Here is a 20,407-nt window from a genome sequence, read left to right on the forward strand (position 1 = left end):
GAAAGAAAGATTATAGGTACTGCTCCACCAGTGATAACTTTGAAAGTCACGCTACTCTGTAAACCTAAGTAACATAAATGGTGGGAGAAAAAATACGTAATACAGTATAAAGTTCTTCTAAAATTGATCATCTAAAAGAGAACTCAGCAAATGACCGTCTGAGGCCAGATCCAGCCCACCACTTATTTCTGTGTATGTATACAACTATGAATGTTTATTCAACGCATTGTCTGTCTGCTTTTCTGCTGTGATGGCAGAGTTGCGTAGATGCAGTAGAGACCCTGAGATATGCAAAGCCTAAAATATTTGGCTCTGTACAGAAAAATTTGCAAATCCCTGAACTGAAAAATAAGAACTTTTCATATGATAGCAGAATATTTTCTAAACTTGAAAATAGGTTTTGCCAGTTGGGAAGCTTCCTTTACATCCTGTACATCTGAGATTTTTTTACTAAAACAGTAGAATAATGATTTTTACAAAAATAGTTTCTGTTCTCTATAAAACAGCTTTTAAATAAAATATTTTCAAGTTAAAAGCCATGTAGTTCTGACCTTGAGCCCTTAGATCAAGATTAGTTTCTAATCTGAAACACACAGTTGCCCCAACTCTGCAACAGTACAGCTCCTGCAGACCTCTCTCTCTGACAGCTACAGAAGACAGGGAGGGCATAGAGGTGGGCATCGCTACCCACCTGTGCAGGGTCTAGACCCTGAATTGGAGGCTTGAGGGCTTCCCAGGTGGACCCACGCCTCCTGAAAAGGACAGGGGAGGGTGGAGTGGTGGGGAGCCTTCAAATATTTATAAAATATTACTGCTTTCCTGTCACTTAGACATTCAAATTTCAAGGAATTAGGGTATTTCTTGGTTGCTTTTATACATCACAAACCTCTAGTGCTTTTGCTGTCAACATCCGAAGGTCAGGAGATCTGTGCATCTGTTTATAGGTGGCTCACACATGCATGAATTGGGGTACCAATGCTGGAAGCTTTTTATGTATGTGTGTATATATGAAAATTACCATTTTTATCATTTTCTGGTTATAAAAGTAATACATGCATAGTATTTAAGAAGCAAATGGTACAAGTGCAAGTTTTTTCTTAATCTCGAAATAACTAGTGTTTCTATTTATTTGTGTGTGGGTATATATTAAGTATATAGATGATATATATTCCAAATTTTCACTCTACAATGGAAATTCTTATATATATATATCATTCTTTTATCCAGTTATTTTCTCAGAATAAATTCCTAGAAATAGAATTGCTGAGCCAAAGAATGTATAAGTATATAAAAATATAAATGTTGATATTTTTATATTTATTAGCATATAAATTTTGATACATAAAGAATGTACTACTATTCCTTCTTATCTGATATGTGACACAGAGGCTTTTTTTTCCTTCTGTACTCTCACTACCAATGTAATTATTCCTTGCAATCTGGTACTTTCTTAACAATAACTTTTTTTTATTGGTTTATTTTGGGCTGTGCTGGGTCTTCATTGCTGTGTGGGCTTCTCGTTGTGGTGGCTTCTTTGTTGCAGAGCAGTCTCTGGGGCACACGGGCTTCAGTACTTGGAGCATGTGGGCTCAGTAGCTGCAGCTTCCAGGCTCCAGAGCTCAGGCTCGATAGTTCCGGCGCATGGGCCTAGTTGCGCAACGACCTGTGGGATCTTCTGGATCAGGGACCCAACCTATGTCTCCTGCATTGGGAGGCAGGTTCTTTACCACTGAGCCACCAAGGAAGCCCTGCAGTCTGATCCTTTAAAAGATACTATTATGAGTATCTTTTACTTGTAATAAGCACTTTGGGGCTTACTGGACATTTTTCTCCCTCTCTAATTAATTGTCTTTTTGTATCCCTTGCCTATCAATCTGTGGAGAGGCAGTATAGATTCTGGAGTCAAACAACCTGTGTTTGAATCTCTGCACTATATCACTTGTTATTTTTAGCAAACTTGGGCAAGAGACTTAGCCTCTTTGCATTTCCATGTCCTCTGTTTCATGCAGTTGTTGTCAGGGTAATTAAATAAGTAAAAATCCCTACACAGTAATTGCTATATAAATCTTAGTTGCTATTGTCATTTCCCCCCATCTTTTTCTTAATGATTTGTAACAGCTAATTACATATTAAGGCTGTTAACCATTTGTCATGTTGTAAATATCTTTCACTAGCTTGTCATTTCTCTTTGCTTTATTTTTGGTGTCTTGTGCCATAGTAATTTAAAATAGGTTTTTTTTGAACAAGTGAACTACTATATGAAGTAAATAGGAAGTGTTTCCCTTTAGCCTTCCTTCTCTTACCCAAATTTTACCCAACTACCACTCCCCAGAAGTATAGTATTGTTATGTTTTAAAATGTTTTATGAGCGTATATATAATCATTTTATTCAAAAACAAATGGAATCATGCCACATATAGTGAATTACTGTTGTTTTATTTTTCACTTATTATGAGCATCTTTCCATATCTAGAGTTGATTCTCTTTAATGGCTTTTTAATTCCATTGTATGAAATTACTATAATTTTTCTACTGAGCATGCTGTTTTTCAACATTTGGGTTTTTTCTAGGCTTTCTCTGCTACCAATAGCGTCAAAATGAATGTCCTTAAACATAAGAGTGGGAGCAGATCTAGAAGTAAATTCTAAGACTGCAATTATTACATCAAAAGGGAATGCATTTTTCTTTTAAATTTTCACGTTTTCCTTCAAAAGAATTAATGCAGAAATTTTAAGAATTAAGATAGTTAGATCAGTGTTGTTTTCCTTTATGGACTTCTGGCCTTTGATGTTATGCTAAGAAAAAGCTGCCTGCTATCTAAGAGTATAGAATATCCTTCCAGGTTTTCTTACGTCATTCTTAGTTGTTGGTTTGGGGAGACTATTGCTTATAATTCATAGGCAGTTTATCTTGACTTGTACGTTGAGCTAGGGATCCAGTGTTATTTTTTTCCCACTGCATCACTCAGTTTGCAATGTCAGCTTTGTTGTATGCCGGACTCCCACTGAATCTTGTTCCTGGGCTCTGTTCTGTTCATCTTTCTGTCTACACCGGTTACTATAGTTTTATACTATCTTTGACAGTGTCAACACCAGGGTTATTTTGTTCCTCAGAAGACTGAATTGAAAGGATAGTCAACTTATACTATACTTGGGAAAATTGAGAATATATAGGAATTTTCTGTCCCTTGAAGATTTAATGCAATCCATCCATAAAACTTCTGGGCCTAGCACTTTTGTTTGGAGAGAGATCATTTATAACCTTTTCAGTTTCTTACATGTTTCTGAGTTGGTTTTGTTGATTTATATTCTCCTGTAAAAGTATTCATCTCTCTTTTCATACTTCATGACACAAAGTTGTACAAAGCAATCTATTACCTTTTAAAGCTTCAGACTTGTGAATATCTCTTTTCATTCCTAACATCACATACTGTGTTTTCTCTTTCCTTAATCAAAGTTATTAGGGAGTTTTCTTTTAATTTTTTAGTAGTTCAGGGTTCCCTTTTTGTTATCTTACAATAGTTTCCTGTACTTTCCTCTCAAAGAATGTTATTGAAACAGTTCTGGTTTTTGTGGTCTTGCTCATGCATGATCAGATTTTGGAAACCATGGATCTTGGAAAGATATACCTTCTCTAATGGACTAAAAGTTGTGTTGATGACTGTAAAATCAAACCTTTAATTGATGACTTGTATCCTCTATATAATTATTTTTTCTCTCTATGACATTACATTTTGAGAGCAGTTTACTGTTCCCACTATGATTATGACTTTTTAAAATTCTTTATTTCTAATATTTGTTTAATGTATTTTTATAATTACTCTAGAAATAATCTGGAACTTTAGTCCAAATTATTAAATTTTCTTTCTTAGTACACAATCTCGTAATTCAGAGTTATTTAGAATTAGCTAAATTTTACTGGTCTCTGCTCACTGTAAGTGGTTTCTTGTGTTCCATATCTTCTCATTTCTTGAGTTATTTGTTTTTGTTTCTTTTTCTGGAGTACTTCCTTAAATAACTTTTTTTCAGGAATAGCACATAAATAGTATAATTTCTAAGCCTTTGTTTATCTGAAAATGCCTTTTTTGCCTTTCACACATGAATGAAAGTTCAACTGGATGGTTAGAGATTCTAGGGTCATAGTTCCTTTAGAACTCTTAAAGCAATACTTGTAGCATTTTGCTTTTCAGATAAGTTGCTACCAGTAAGAAACTTTTTTTTTTTCATTTTCCTGTAAGTTTTTTGCTTTTTGTAGCATTTCACCTTCACCCTGGGAAATCAGAAATGTGAGTCAGCCCTTCAGTCTGACTGTTCAGAAGGTTTTTCACTGGTTCAGGAAACCTGGGTCTGTAATTAATTTTGGTATGTTTCTCTTCCCTCTGTTTTTTGCTTCTGGAGTTTATACTTTCTGGAGAGAGAGCAGTCCTTTCCCTCTACTTGCCATGTCTTTCTGAGTCCCTCCTTTTGTTTTGTGTGAGTTAACCTTCTTGTGCACTGACTGCCTTTTCAAGAGTGTCCATGCTTCTGTTTACATGGTTTCCATTGAGTTTTTACTCTGCTCATTTTTAATTTCTAAGATTGATGATCCAGTTCCCTGATTGGCTTTCCTCATAGCAGTCTACTCACATATTAAAGCACTGCCCTCTTGAATCTCACTGAGAAATCAAAGCAGACTTTTTAAAAAAGTTCTCCCTCTTTGCTAAATTAATTTACCAAGGTCATGTGCTTGCCTTGCTTAGCTTTGCTTCCCTCTTTCATGCTGCTGGTTCTCTGCATATGTCCAGTGAGTTTTAATTGTTCATTCGTGTACTTAAACTCAGCAAAAGGCATATTAGAACCCTTTGGGCAGCCTTATCATAACATACACTGTGGGTCCCACCTATAAACCAGTGAATTTGGAATGTTCCATGTGAGGGCAGCATTGGGTTAAGATCTAGAGACACAGAGTCAGACAGAGGATCTGTGCTCGAATCTTGGCTACACTTCTTTCTAGCTTACCAACTTCTAGTCCCCATCAGCTCCTGAGGTGGTCCTCTGAGAGCACACAGGGCTGGTAGGCAGGGGCTGGAAGGAGGCACTGGACAAGCCGGGGTAGCATGTGTGCCTTCTGAACCTTGAACAGCTCTACCCATGACTCTGACCCCTCTGCCTAAGTCCATTCCCTTGCCCCACGTCCATGTCCCTGGTTCCGGGGAGGAGCACCTGCCATCTTTGTGTCATCACACTCAAGCTATTTATATATCTGAAAATATTTTGTATGCCTGACCCTTGCCTTTTTACAACCCTTGCACACCCTCTCTCTTCCTGCTCCATGATTTCCTTATGATTCAGAATATCACCTAAATGATGCATCAAATGGTCATACCCAACAGCTTGGAACTAAGGACCCTGTAGTTCTTCTAGGAAAAGCAGACCCAGCTTTAATTCCATTCTAAATGTTCATGAGTGTGTTTGATATATTTTTGTTGGTGGTCAGTCACTAAGTCATGTCCAACTCTTTGCAACCCCATGAACTGCAGTACCTCAAGCTTCCCTGTCCTTCACTCTCTCTCGGAATTTGCTAAAACTCATGTCCATTGAATCAGTAATGCCATCCAGCCGTCTCATCCTCTGCCACCCCCTTCTTTTGTCTTCACTCTCTCCCAGCATCAGGGTCTTTTCTTTTCCAATGAGTCACGTCTTCACATCCAGTGGCCACAGTTTGATATCTACCCCACTACTACCCCAGAATGGTCAAGCATAGAAGATGACACTAATTTCCCTCAAACCAAGAATTTGAAATTAACCAGTGGATAATAGTGATGCCCCTGACCCTTGTGGCCTCTCTTTTTGGGGGTCACATCTTTCAGGTGCACCTTCAGCATTATCTCTCCCCCCCCCCCCATATCTGAAATTGTAATTCTTCTGAAACATCAAAAGTAAAGTAGCTTCTCCCTCATGAAATAGCTGCTGCTCTGCTAAGTCACTTCAGTCGTGTCCAACTCTGTGTGACCCCATAAACGGCAGCCCACCAGGCTCCCCCGTCCCTGGGATTCTCCAGGCAAGAACACTGGAGTGGGTTGCCATTTCCTTCTCCAATGCAGGAAAGTGAAAAGTGAAAGTGAAGCCGCTCAGTCGTGTCCGACTCTTAGCGACCCCGTGGACTGTAGCCTACCAGGCTCCTCCCTTGGGATTTTCCAGGTAGGAGTACTGGAGTGGGTTGCCATTGCCTTCTCCAATGAAATAGCTGAGGACCTTCAAACTGAGACAGTAAGCTCAACTGCCATTTTAGAGTTAGGGTTCCATACCACCTGTCCCACTCTGGGGCCCCAGTTTGTCAGATGGCTACACCCTGCTTTCCCATTAAAGAAAACATTTATTCAACAGGTTACTTTTTGATCATTAAGCCTAAGCACCTCTTCCATTTGAGGTTGTGGCCTCCCCTGTAAGTGTAAGGGTAGAGGGAATGGGAAGTGTGATAAATGAGTGCTCATTTACCAATAGTGAAGCCATAGGGTCCCCAGTGATGGAGTCTCCATGCCGGTGACCTCATCAAGTGCCACGTGGTGTACTTCAGGGGCATCTCTTGTACGTAGGGTCAAACCCACGTCCAAACCCAGGCCCAGCTCTGTGTGACCTCACACTGCCTGCCTCTCCATCGTATCTCATTCTGTCTCAGTTATTTTTGCCATACTGGCCTCTCCTGTTTTCCAAACAGGCCAAGCCCTTTCCTAGCTCTGTATCTCAAAGAACTCTCTTTAGAATGTTTCCTACCTAGCACCTTACATGGGGCTCCATATCCTCTGTGGGTCCCCACTCATAAGTTACCTCCTCCGAGTCCTCCCAGACCCCTCCAGGTGAAGCCACCAGCCCACTGCTTATCTCAGCAGCTACCCCTCCTCCTGTCCTCCTGTTCATTTCTTTCATATACTGTCTGCCTCCCCAGTAGAACCTAAGTTCCATGGTGGCAGTGACCCTTTTCTCTCTTAGTATCTGTGTCCCCAGCACCTAGAACAGTGCTTTTGCTCAAATATCTTATGCATGAATGAATAAACAGTTGAATGAACTCCCACAATAGTATTATAAGCTCTAGATACTTTTTAAATCCTTTTGTGGATGAGGTTCAGAAAAGTTGAGTAAATTATCCCCAGTTGTATACAGCCTAGTGATTGAGACTCAAGTCTTCGGAGGCTTCTGACTCCAAAAACCATCCTACAGACACAGAAGCTAATGACAGAGCCTCAGCCAGAAGCAGGCTCCTGATTGCTGTGTTCAGGGCTCTTTCTCCACAGTGGTTTTCCAGCTGTAACTCATGAACAAAAAAGGGACTGAGGAATCTGTCCGTTCTTTTTAGCCTTTTACAGTTCATTCCCTCCCCAGCCCAAGTGGTAGATCTAAATTTGATACCATATTTGTCTTGGGAGTATTTAAACCCAAAACAGAGCTACCCTTGTGGTTTGTCTCTTTTGGGGTCAAATCACAATTCAAAAGAATTATTTCTGCTGAGGGCTGAAGGAAAAACTTTCCAGGTGAGAGGAAGACAGACGCATCCTTTCCCCAAGGATTTGTCTGGGCAGGAAAGCTGCTGGAATTCTCTCCTGACCCTCCATGGCCCAGAACTGGGACCTGCGCTGAGTAGAGTCTGGAGTTGGTGTTCTTCGAGAAAGAGGCACGACCAAGTAAGCCAAGTATCTTCACTCAACACTTCCTTTCAAAAGTGGTGTTTGCCAGGAGAACACTGATCTCATAGCCCCCTCTTGTGGCCATGAGGTGTCACTGCAGCCTCTTTCCACATTAACGAAAGTAGAGGCTGGCTTTACAGCATGGTTGCCAACAAAGGTCCGTCTAGTCAAAGCTATGGTTTTTCCAGTGGTCATGTATGGATGTGACAGTTGGACTATAAAGCAAGCTGAATCCTGAAGAATTTATGCTTTTGAACTGTGGTGTTGGAGAAGACTTTTGAGAGTCCCTTGGACAGCAAGGAGATCCAACCAGTCCATCCCAAAGGAAATCAGTCCTGAATATTCATTGGAAGGACTGATGCTGAAGCTGAAACTCCAATACTTTGGCCACCTGATGCAAAGAACTGACTCATTGGAAAAGACCCTGATGCTGGGAAAGATTGAAGGCAGGAGGAGAAGGGGACAACAAAGGATGAGATGGTTGGATGGCTCACCAACACAACGGACATGAGTTTGAGTGAACTCTGGGAGTTGGTGATGGACAGGGAGGCCTGGCGTGCTGCGATTCATGAGGTCACAAAGAGTCGGACATGAGAGCAACTGAACTGAACTCCCTTCCTTTGGCAGAGCTTCTGTCTCCTGCAGGTGCTGTGGACACCCCAAGCACCCTTGGCAAAAGCTCCCCACCGTGTTCATATCTCTTTTTCCCCTGAGGTCAGAAGTCCACTGCCCAAACTCAAAAAGAGGAATAGCTACATTTTGATTCCTAAGGCAGTGTTGTGCTCTGGAACAGAGAAGCCAGTTGGATATTCAGGGAACAGAGAACACCAGGAGATCTGTTCAAGGGTCCTCAAATGGAAGTTAGGTCCACTAACTCCAAGCCTCATCGTGTCTGACAACTGCCAGACAGACAGGCCCTCGGGGGTTGGTCCCAGAGCTGTCCACATCCCTTCCTGTCAGGGCCATGTGTCCACCTTCCTTCCTGTAACACGCAGGTCAGCATTTATTATACTTGGCCTTATGTGTAAAGCACAGTGAACTAGACTCTGCTGACTCTGCTTAACGTTCTACCCATAAAATATATAAAAGCAGATGCATTCCTGTCTCGCAGGACTATTAGGATTGAGAGAGTTTATGAATAAAGGATCTACCACAATGCCTGGGACACAGGCCTTGAATAAAAAGCAGCTACTTTTAAAATGAATGCCGTTTTCTTAACAACTCTGTTTTTCTACCACATCTGTCTTCCTGTTCCCTGCTTCCCCCTCCCCCAAAATATATATATATATATATATTCATTCATTTTCTCTCCTGTCTCAATTTCGTTTTAACTCCTCTATTCTCCATCACTCCATTCCTTCTAAGATTCTCTGGGAGCTTAGTGATCTGACTTCCCCAGGAACACCTTTGCTTGTTTGGACTAACTCTTGGACTTGACCTGGCACCCTCTAGGCCTTTAATCCACGGTTCATAATTCCTCAGAAAAGAAGCCACTGGCCCTCCCTCTCTGCTTGAGGTTAGGTTAGAAAGTGTGAGTGCATGCTCCCTACCCTGGTGGGTTCCTGGGAAGCCCAGAGCTTGGCTCAGCCAGGGAAAACAGCAGAGATCTGAGCTGCAGAGGGATGTGCCTTCAGGGCTGCGCAGCGGTGTGCTGGGAGCCAGGGTACGTGTGGGCGTCTTGCCTCCCTGAGTTTGGTGAGCGGCCTCGCGGGCCCCACTGACTGAATGTTTCTCTCCTGCTGCAGACCCACTCCGGATATTTCTCCAGCTTGTACCCCCCTCACCAGTTTGGCCCGTTCCCGCATCATCACTCTGTAAGTGCCCACAGTTTAGTTCCATCTGCCACTTGTCCCTCTCCTGTAGCCAGTGCCACGCAGTCCTTGGCAGACTGACCAGGCATGCTCACAGTGCGCATGCTGCGCCCCGTGGTTGCAGGCTGTCCTGGGAGCAACACGTCACAGAGCACCAGTACAGGACAACCCAGCACTCGAGCGCACAGGAGGATGCCCCGTCAGCATCCTGCTTGTGCTCACAGACCCCACAGGTGGCTGGAAGCTGGTGTGGGGAAGGGCGGGAAGGTGATCAGCAGTCCCATTAGGAGGTGATGCTGGGCTAAAGAACAGTCTCCAAAGTTCTTTAACTTTAACTAGCAGGTGGGCTGTGTCATTCCCACAGGCCTCTATGGACAGGGACTGCAAGGGCCCCGAACGCCCTTGCCCATGTCTCTCTAGGTTGTCCTGTGCGGCCCAGTCAGAACAAGTTTAATCAGTCTCATTGTGAACCATTGCCCCTGCAACATCCGCTCCTGCCAAGGATGGGGAGGGCAGCTCCGCATTCCCACCAACAAAGTGCCTCAGGCGCGGTATGCTTATGAGCTATTGATTCTTGGACGAAGACACAGAAGGGATACTCACCTTTGAACTTCACAGAAAGCCTATGAACAGGTAGCTTGCTGGGACCAGCGAATTCAGAGCTGCTCGAAAGAAACTTGCACCCTGGTTGTAGGGTAGTTATTAATAGTACGGCCACTGTTCAGGTTCATCCCTCCAGCTTCCCACCTGCAGTGCCCAGGCAACAAAGAATCCCATGTCGCACCCAGCCACTGGTCTGTAATGGTGAGTGCCTGGGGAGGCAGCCCACAGGGGAATGATGGCATCTGTCTTGTCTTGTCCTTCCAGTATCCGGAGCAGGAGATCGTCAATCTGTTCATCCCGACCCAGGCCGTGGGGGCCATTATCGGGAAGAAAGGAGCGCACATTAAACAGCTGGCCAGATTCGCCGGGGCCTCCATTAAGGTAAAGCTGCTCTTGAACAGCCATCTGTGTCCCACCATCTTCCACCCCCCCACCTACCCCATGTCCCTTATTCCTTCTGTCCGTCCTGGGGAACTCTTGCACCATCTGCAGAATCCTGGAACCTGCCTGCAGCACTGTTTCCATATGTACTCATGTTTTCCTCTCTCCTTTTTTTGTTCAACTAACAAATGAATTAGGAAAAAAAATACTAGTAATACATAAGCCAACCTAGTCTTCCTTGGGCTACCATTGTCCTCCTCTCCTCAAGATGAAACAGAGGATTCTCCCAATTGAAGGGACTGTGGGCCTGAGGGAAACGATCATTTTTTTTTTTTTTTTTTTAAATATATATATTTTTTTAATTTTATTTTATTTTTAAACTTTACATAACTGTTTTAGTTTTGCCAAATATCAAAATGAATCCGCCACAGGTATACATGTGTTCCCCATCCTGAACCCTCCTCCCTCCCCATTCCATCCCTCTGGGTCGTCCCAGTGCACCAGCCCCAAGCATCCAGTATCGTGCATCGAACCTGGACTGGCAACTCGGGAAACGATCATTTATACTCAGCAGTTGTCAGTGCTTGGCATTGGCACCCCACTCCAGTACTCTTGCCTGGAAAATCCCATGGACGGAGGAGCCTGGAAGGCTGCAGTCCATGAGGTCGCGAAGAGTCAGACACGACTGAGCGACTTCACTTTCACTTTTCCTTTTCATGCATTGGAGAAGGCAATGGCAACCCACTCCAGTGTTCTTGTCTGGAGAATCCCAGGGACGGGGGAGCCTGGTGGGCTGCCGTCTCAGGGGTCGCACAGAGTCGGACACGACTGAAGCCACTTAGCAGCAGCAGCAGTCAGTGCTTTAATGCCTTAGTTAGTCTCCACTTCAGAAACCCCTGAACTTTGAGTTTGAATGAAAAGCTCTTTGAAAAGCAGTGATGAAACCATAGACAAAAGCTGGTGACAAAGCCTGAGATGCAGCCTGGACACTGAGCAGAGGGGTCAGGGAGGAAGGCCCCTTGATTCACGCAGCCCCCGAGCTCCGAGGTCGCTGCAGTTCCATACCCACATCCTGCCTCCCAGAGCATAACGGGAAGAGTCGTCAGAGAAACTGAAAGGGGAGGATTATTCGGCCCTGGTCCTGCTCCAAGCCCGGCTATCAGCGCTGACTCACGGGCAGAATGCTGAGCACGTCCCAGGCCTCATGAAACACTTTCGGAAACAGAGTTTCCGTTGTTACGTAAAATAATTCGCTGCCATGGGACAACCCGGAATTCCGAACAAGAAGTCTCATGACTTGGAGAGAAAGAATGCTTACACTTTCTCCCCAAGAAGAGCTGGAATTTCTCCCACAGCAAGTGTGCTGGAGGAAAAAAAAACCTTGAGTGGTACAGAACAAGGACTGCAGTGAGACTGTGACAGAATGTTATGTAGGTAAAGCGTTTTCCCTCTCGGCCCTGTCGGTCTCACCCACGAAGTGCACAGACTGGAGGAGAGCCCGAGGGTGGGGGGTGACCAGTAGCAGAGCAGCTAGAGCCTTTGCACCCAGCAGGCTTGTTGCAGGTGAGACCCCAGCCCAGGTAGCACAGGCTGTGCTGGGCCCACCCTCCATGGGGGACAGGTAGGGTGTGGACAGCCACTGTGCTGGCTGCATACTGAGGTGTCGGGCCCTGTGGTCTGAGTGCAGTGCAAGAGACAAACAATTTCAACTAGAAGGGACTTGAAGAACTGTCTCATTAAATCCTATTTCCACTGAGAAAAGTGAGTTGGAAAGAGGGCACAGGCCACAGCAAGGCTTAGATAGCAGCTCTGCTGACCTGTAGGCTACGGGGCACCTCCGGGGCTGACTGCAGCAATGAGTCTCTGCTTGCCCCTAAGGAACCAGGGCCCAGCGTTGGATTGACGTGTCGACGGCCACAAAGCTAAAGCCTATGAGAGCCGACATTAGACCAGGCTCTCCTGTCTCTGGTCCAGTGTTTTCTCACTATAGCACTCTGAATGCTCGACCAGTCATTCCAGCAAGCCTTCAGGAAAGTAGAGAAGGATCGACCCCTTGGACCTCCCCTGAGCCTCCCCATAGTCGCTCGGTATCCCAACAGCATTGAGTGGTAGTGTGACTTCTGTGCTGGACAGAGACCACAGGGCTGGGCCAGGAACAGAATGGGCTCTGGCTCTCTAGAACAGCAGGAGAGAGAAGAAACCAGGGAAGCCAAGCATTTGCGAGACATATTTCCTACTTCTTAAAATTGATCTGGTTTTTGCTAGTTTTATCTTGATGGGTCTCTGACAGCATGTCTCTAAAGGTGATGATCTCACCTGCTCTGGAGAACCACCCCCATCCTGCCCTGCTGGTCTTCAGAGGCCTAGAGGCACATTGATGCTGCCGGGGCAGGGGCAAGCTTTACACTAACATGTGGGAGCACAGTGCTGGAAGGTGGTGGGCTGAGTTGGGACCGTGTGGTACACGTAAGAGATGCTTCCGTCACAGGCGAGAGCGGAGACCTCATCACCTGCTCAGCCTTCGAAGCCTCTGGATGGCGGGTTTAAGAATGTCACATACAACTCCCAGTCCCCACTCCAGCCCTGCTCACCCGTGATCTTGATGGTCACCCCATCTTTCTGTGTCTCATCTGCTTCAGTCATAGAATGGGGTCCTCATCGCAGGGCCTCTAGGGGTGTTTTCCTGCAGAGTGCCATTCCAGAAGTGCGGCCACACACGTGTGGCTCTCAGTGCCAGGCTGGGCTGGGAATGCCGGGTAGGGGACAGATGACTTTCTTCCAGAATTGGAGCAAGGTGGCTGTGAGAACTGATCGGGTCAACACAACGGGGGAATTAGCCTTTCTCAGTTTGGGTGGATAAGAGCTGGGAACCACTGTGCCCATGCTCTGTCACTCTCATTCACCCTTGCACACAAGGAGCGGATTTAATGCCACCTATGGATCTGTAGGCTTCCCTGGTGGCTCAGAGGTTAAAGCGTCTGCCTGCAAGGGGGAGACCTGGGTTCAATCCCTGGGTCGGGAAGATCCCCTGGAAAAGGAAATGGCAACCCACTCCAGTATTCTTGCCTGGAGAATCCCATGGACGGAGGAGCCTGGTAGGTTACAGTCCACGGGGTCACAAAGAGTTGGACACAACTGAGCGACTTCACTTCACTTCACTATGGATCTAGAAGTAGAGATAGGGGTTCCCGCCAGTGATTTTTTTTTTTTTTTTTTTTTTAAGATTTTTTTTCTTTTTTTGATGTGGACCATTTTTAAAGCTTTATTGAATTTGTTCCAATATTGCTTCTGCTTTATGTTTTGGTCTTTTGACCACAAGGCATGTGGGATCAGCTCCCTAACCAGGGATTGAACCTGCACCCCTGCATTGGAAGGTGAAATCTTAACCACTGGACTGCCCCCTCACCAGTGATCTGTGTTGCGGCCTGCTGGAGGGTCTCAGTCCCCTGGACACATCTGTGTTTTTTAGCTGAGGCTGCAGCCCTGAGGTTGGAGGCTGGCAGGCAGTCTGCCCGCAGCAGAGGGAAGATCCTCCAAGAAGCTCTGATGGGTGATGAGTGTCTCACGTTCACCCTCATACCACTAAGTAGTCAGGGCCGGATCCTCCTTGAGGCCTCGAGAAGGGTCTCCCCTTCCAGAGTGGGCACAGGTCAGAGCAGGCCTTGGCTCTGTCTTCACAGCAGAGCTGGAAAAGTGACATGGGACCCCGAGGCCTGCAGATGCAGCCTGGCTTAGGATGTGTAGAGAGAAAAGTAAATTAAACCCTGTGGAGGCGGAGGTCTTTTGAGGGGAGCTTGAGACTCAGACACAGTGGTTCAGAGACGGTGACTTCAGACACACCCGTTAGTGGTGCGTCACATTCATGCTGAACAGTTCAGGTCAGTCTTGGGGATGGTGTCTCTGGACGGTGCATACAACCTCATGAGGTGCATTTGTGTACTAACCTGGCTCATCCTAAACACCCAGTGCACTTTTAACTCAGTTTAAAGTAACTTTACAGGAGTTCCCTGGTGGTCCAGTGGTTAGGATCCTAAGCTTCTACTGCAAGGGACATGTGTTCGACCCCTGATGGGGAACTGAGATCTGAAAGCTATGCAGTATGACCTAAATAAATAAAAGTAACTAATTTTGCTACAATGGGGAATATATAAAGAGGTTATAACAAAAAAATGTGTGCTTGGTCCATCCTGAGTTGTGTTAATCAGACTGAGACTGAGCGCTAGGTTTCCAGCTTGCCGGGTTCAGCCAGGTTCCACCTGTGGGGAGAGGGCTTGTGCAGAGCACCCTGGACCCGGGTGTCCTCATGCTTTCAGGCGCCATCACAGTCCTAGGCACATCTGCTCTAGTTCAGTTGCCACCAGCAGCCAAGAATGAGAGCCAAGAGGCCCTTTCCTGCAGACTGGCTCAACTGAACTCTGTTGACCAGCCCTTCCTCGCCTCTGGGCCCTGGGTGGGCTAGAGGGCTTCTTGGTGAAGAGGTTGGTCACTGCTGGGGTTGGGGGCAGGGATAGGCAGTAACTAGTAACCTGCTTCCCACCTGAATTTGATCCTGGGTACTAATGTCATTTCTCCTAAGACCCAGGGTGGAAGCAGCAGGCTCAGAGTCCTGGGTGCAAAGGCAGGAGTCCCGTCATCTCTTGCTAGTAGGGGTGCCACCCACTTACACGAGGAGAAGGGGCGCAGGGAACAGCACCAAGCAGCAGCATCTCCCTCTTGCTTTGTGAACTGCAGATCGCCCCAGCAGAAGGCCCAGACGTCAGTGAAAGGATGGTCATCATCACCGGCCCACCTGAAGCTCAGTTCAAGGTCAGTGCCAAGAACCTCCTCAGTCCTGAGTGCAGGGCTGCCTGTTAGGGGTACTGAGGACCTTTAGCAAGTGCAGCTGCCCCAGAGGCAGCTTCAAGCTCTTCTTTGGAGGCTCCATCCTATCTCCATTTCCCTTCCTGCAGTAGTCCCCGACCCACCCTGTCTTCCCCGCCTCCAGGCTGTGCCCTCTACATGGAGCCCTCCTTCCCTTCTCTCCTGTGAAAAGTGGACTGTCAGTGCCCAGTTCAGATGGCACCCCCGCAGGAACATCTCTGATCCCTTGGCCATGGTTTTGAAGATGGAGCATAAACACAGGGTGTGAGGGGAAACAGCAGCTTGTTGGAAGCGTGTGGAGGCGTGTGTTCCTTTATTTCATACTGGAGGACAGTTTTCCAATGCTGTGTTAGTTTCAGGTGTTCAGTTACACACATGCATGTATCCATTCTTTCTCAGGTGGTTTTCCCACGTAGGTTATTACATAATGTTGAGCAGAGTTCCTTGTGCTATACAGTAGGTCTTTGTTGACATACGATAATCCCACACTCCTAATTTATCTCCCCGCCCCTAATTTCCCCCTTGGTAACCATGTTCGTTGTCCGTGAGCCTGTTTCGTTGTTTCGTATATATAAGTTTACTTATATCACTTTCTTAGATTCCACATATAAGTGGTATCATATATTTGTCTCTGGTTTACTTCACTTAATATGATAATCTCTAGGTTCATCCATGTTACTGCCAATGGTATTTATTCTTTTGTAAATGGGCTGAGTAACATCCCACTGTGTGTGTGTGTGTGTATGCATCACTTTTGGTTGGAGCGTTTAATCCTTTTACATTTAAGGTAATTATCAGTATGTATGTTCTTATTGCCATTTTGTTAATTGTTTCGGGTTTGTTTCTGTAAGTCTTTTTTCTTCCCTTCCTCTTTTGTTCTCTCACAATTGATGACTGTCTTTAGTGTTGCGTTTGGACTGCTTTTTCTTTTTTGTGTATCTATTATAAATTTTTTGGTTTTGACATAGCAGTCTTTATATATACAACATTGTTTAATAAAGTTGCTGATCTAATTTCAAATGCCTTTCCAGTATCCTGCATTTGTACTCTCCTCATGATTACTGCTTTTGATGTCGTATTTGTGTATGAATGATTTCCCATCTTTACTGTATGTTTGTCTTTATTGGTGAACTTGCCCATTCATAATTTTCTTGTTTCTAGTTGTGGGCTTTTCCACCTAAAGAAGTTCCTTTAGCATTTGTTATAAAGTAGTGAATTCTCTTAGCTTTTGCTTATCTGTAAAGCTTTTGACTTATTCATTGATTCTGAATGAGAGCCTTGCTGGCTATCCTTTGTTGTAGGTTTTTCCCTTTCATCACTTCATTTTCTCAGGCCCTTTCTCTCTCTCATCTTCTTCTAGAACCCCTATAAAGTGAATGCTGGTACACTTAGCATTGCCTCAGAGGTCTCTTAGACTTGCTCATTTCTTTTCATTCTTTATTCTGTTCCACAGTGTGATTTTCACCAGTCTCCCAACTCACTTACTCATTCTTCAGCATCAGTCCTTCCAATGAATATTCAGGACTGATTTCCTTTAGGATGGACTGGCTGGATCTCCTTGCAGTCCAAGGGACTCTCAAGAGTCTTCTCCAACACCACAGTTCAAAAGAATCAATTCTTTGGCGCTCAGCTTTTTTTTTATAGTCCAGCCCTCACATCCATACATGACAACTGGAAAAACCAAAGCTTTGACTAGATGGACCTTTGTTGGCAAAGTAATGTCTCTGCTTTTTAATATGCTGTCTAAGTTGATCATAACTTTTCTTCCAAGGAGAAAGTGTCTTTTAATTTCATGGCTGCAGTCACCATCTGTAGTGATTTTGGAGCCCCCCAAAATAAAGTCTGTCACTATTTCCATTATCTCCCCATCTATTTGCCATAAAATGATCAGACCAGATGCCATGATCTTAGTTTTCTGAATGTTGAGTTTTAAGCGAACTTTTTCAATCTCTTCTTTCACTTTCATCAAGAGGCTCTTTAGTTCTTCACTTTCTGCCATGAGTATAGTGTCATCTGCATATGAGGTTATTGATATTCCTCCCAGCAATCTTGATTCCAGCTGTGCTTCATCCAGTCCAGCATTTCTCATGATGTACTCTGCATATAAGTTAAATAAGCAGGGTGACAATATACAGCCTTGACATACTCCTTTCCCAATTTGGAACCAGTCTGTTGTTCCATGTCCAGGTCTAACTGTTGCTTCTTGACCTGCATACAGATTTCTCAGGAGGCAGGTCAGGTGGTCTGGTATTCCCATCTCTTTCAGAATTTTCCAGTTTGTTGTGATCCACACAGTCAAAGGCTTTGGCATAGACAATGAAGCAGAAATAGATGTTTTTCTGGAACTCTCTTAGCTTTTTTAATGATCCAACGGATGTTGACAATTTGATCTCTGGTTCCTCTGCCTTTTCTAAATCCAGCTTGAACATCTGGAAGTTCACAGTTCACATACTGTTGAAGCCTTGCTTGGAGAATTTTGAGCATTACTTTACTAGTGTGTGAGATGAGGGCAATCGTGCGGTAGTTTGAGCATTCTTTGGCATTGCCTTTCTTAGGGATTGGAATGAAAACTGACCTTTTCCAGTCCTGTAGCCACTGTTGAATTTTCCAAATTTGCTGGCATATTGAGTGCAGCACTTTCACAGCATCATCTTTTAGGGTTTGAAATAGCTCAACTGGAATTCCATCACCTCCACTAGCTTTGTTCATAGTGATGCTTCCTAAGGCCCACGTGACTTCACATTCCAGGCTATCTGGCTCTAGGTGAGTGATCACATCATTGTGATTATCTGGGTCATGAAGATCTTTTTTGTATAGTTCTTCTGTGTATTCCTGCCACCTCCTCTTAATATCTTCTGCTTCTGTTAGGTCCATACCATTTCTATCCTTTATCGAGCCAATCTTTGCATGAAATCTTCCCTTGGTATCTCTAATTTTCTTGAAGAGATCTCTAGTCTTTCTCATTCTGTTGTTTTCCTCTATTTATTTGCACTGATTACTGAGGAAGGCTTTCTTATCTCCCTTTGCTATTTTTTGGAACTCTGCATTCAAATGGGTATATCTTTCCTTTTCTCCTTTGCCTTTCACTTCTCTTCTTTTCACAGCTATTTGTAAGTCCTCCTCAGACAACCATTTTGCCTTTTTGCACTTCTTTTTCTTGGGGATGGTCTTGATCCCTGCCTCCTGTACAATGTTATGAACCTCTGTCCATATTTCTTCAGGCACTCTATCAGATCTAAACCCTTGAATCTATTTCTCATTTACACTGTATAGTCACAAGGGATCTGATTTAGTTACCTGAATGGTCTGGTGGTTTTCCCTACTTTCTTCAATTTAAGTCTGAACTTGGCAATAAGTTCCAGATCTAAGCCACAGTCAGTCTGTTTGTGCTGACTGTATATAGTTTCTCCATCTTTGGCTACAAAGAATACTATCAATCTGATTTCGGTATTGACCATGTGGTGATGGCCATGTGTAGAGTCTTCTCTACCTTCAGATAGATTGCCTGTCTCGATTTCATTTAGTTGTTCTTCTGGGGTTTTATCTTGTTCCTTCTTCTGGAACGTACTTCTCTGCTGTCTCATTTTGTGTTTGTGGTCTCCCTTCTGTAGGCTGCTGGACTGTAGTTCTTGCTTCTCATGTCTGCCCTCTGATGGGTGAGGTTGGTTCAGGGGTTTGTACAGGCTTCCCGGTGATAGTGACTATTGACTGCCAGCTGGGGGATGGGGCTGGCTCTTGTCCCTCTTGTGGGCAGGGCCATGTCAAAGGGCATGTCTTGAGGTGCCTGTGGACTCAGGACAGCTTTAGGCATTGTGTCGGTTGATTGCTGGGGCTGTGTTCCCAGCCTGTTGGTTGGCCTGAAGCACTGGAGCTTGCAGGCTATTGGGTGGGGCCAGGTCTCAGTACCAAATGGTGACCTCCAGGAGAGCTCACATTGAGGAATATTCCCTGGGGCCTCCGCTACCAGTGTCCTTGCCCCACAGTGGGCCACAGCCAATCCCCGCCTCTCCAGGAGACTCTCCAAAACCTACAGGTAGGTCTAACTCGGGCTCCTGTGGAGTCACTGCTTTGCCTTGGGTCCCAGGGCACATGAACCCTTGTGTGCACCCTCCAAGAGTGGAGTCTCTGCTTCCCTCAGTCCTGTGGAGCTCCTGCACTCAAGTGCCTCTGGCCCTTCAAAGCCAAATGCTCTAGAGATTCCTCCTCAGGATGCCAGACGCCCATCTGGGGAGCCTGGCGTGGGGCTCAGAACTCTCACTCCTCTGGGAGAACCTCTACAGTATAATGAGTTTCCAGTTTGTGGGTGGCCTGGTGGGTGTGGGATTTGGTTGTATCGTGACAGCACCCTTCCTGCCATCTTGTTGTGGCTTCTTTGTTTTCGGATGCAGATTATCTTTTTGGAAAGGTTCCAGTCTTTTTGTTGATGGTTGTTCAGCAGTTGGTTGTGATTTTGGTGTTTTCGTGAGAGGAGGTGAGCTCAAGTCCTTCTGTTACTACTTTGCCAGCTGTCTCCCTTCTCCTGCAGTATTTTGTTTTTACCTTTTCACCCCTAGAAAAATTACAAATTGAGTTTTCTAAAAGAAACATATTTATAAAATACAATTCATATTAAAAATATTTAAAATGTGTCTGAGAAAAAAATTAACACATGTATAAATGTTCAAGGACAATAGTCCTTCAACTCATAATGGATAAACAAAATGTGGTATAACGACGTAATAGGATATCAGTCAGCCATGAAAAGAGTGAAATTCTGACGCACACTACATCATAGGTGAGCCTAGAAAACATTCCATCCAGTGAGAGAAGGAAGACACAGCGGGCCACATATGGTATATTCCATTTATGTGAAACATCAGAAAAGGCAAATCCGTGCAGATAGAAGTACTTTAATGGTTGCCAGGGACTAGAGAGGAGGCACTGGGACTGTCTGCCAACAGGCACGGGTTTTATCTGGGGGAATGGGATAGAAACGTTCTGAATAGTGGTGGTGGTTGCACAACGTAATGAATGTCCTAAAAACCACTGGAGTGTACACTTGAAAGTGCAGAATTTGAGGTTATGTAAGTTATATCTCAGTTTTTTTTTTTAA

General features: G+C 44.8%; 1 protein-coding gene across 8 annotated transcripts in view; it reads left to right on the forward strand.

The window, feature by feature from the left end:
• The window catches only part of IGF2BP2 (insulin like growth factor 2 mRNA binding protein 2), a 173,313-nt gene that overhangs the window by 148,596 nt on the left and 4,310 nt on the right, over window positions 1-20,407 (forward strand). For 4 of the 8 annotated variants that reach the window (XM_055568819.1, XM_055568817.1, XM_055568818.1 and 1 more), the window contains 3 exons: window positions 9,406-9,474; window positions 10,339-10,455; window positions 15,187-15,261. In XM_055568819.1, the coding sequence (XP_055424794.1) occupies window positions 9,406-9,474; window positions 10,339-10,455; window positions 15,187-15,261 (261 nt within the window). Of the gene's footprint in view, window positions 1-9,405; window positions 9,475-10,338; window positions 10,456-15,186; window positions 15,262-15,404; window positions 15,834-19,703; window positions 19,787-20,407 lie in introns of those variants that run through there. The other 4 variants (XM_055568824.1, XM_055568820.1, XM_055568822.1 and 1 more) reach the window with 4 other exon arrangements.

This window comes from Bubalus kerabau, chromosome 2 (assembly GCF_029407905.1).
Source record: "Bubalus kerabau isolate K-KA32 ecotype Philippines breed swamp buffalo chromosome 2, PCC_UOA_SB_1v2, whole genome shotgun sequence".
Lineage (NCBI taxonomy): Eukaryota > Metazoa > Chordata > Mammalia > Artiodactyla > Bovidae > Bubalus > Bubalus kerabau.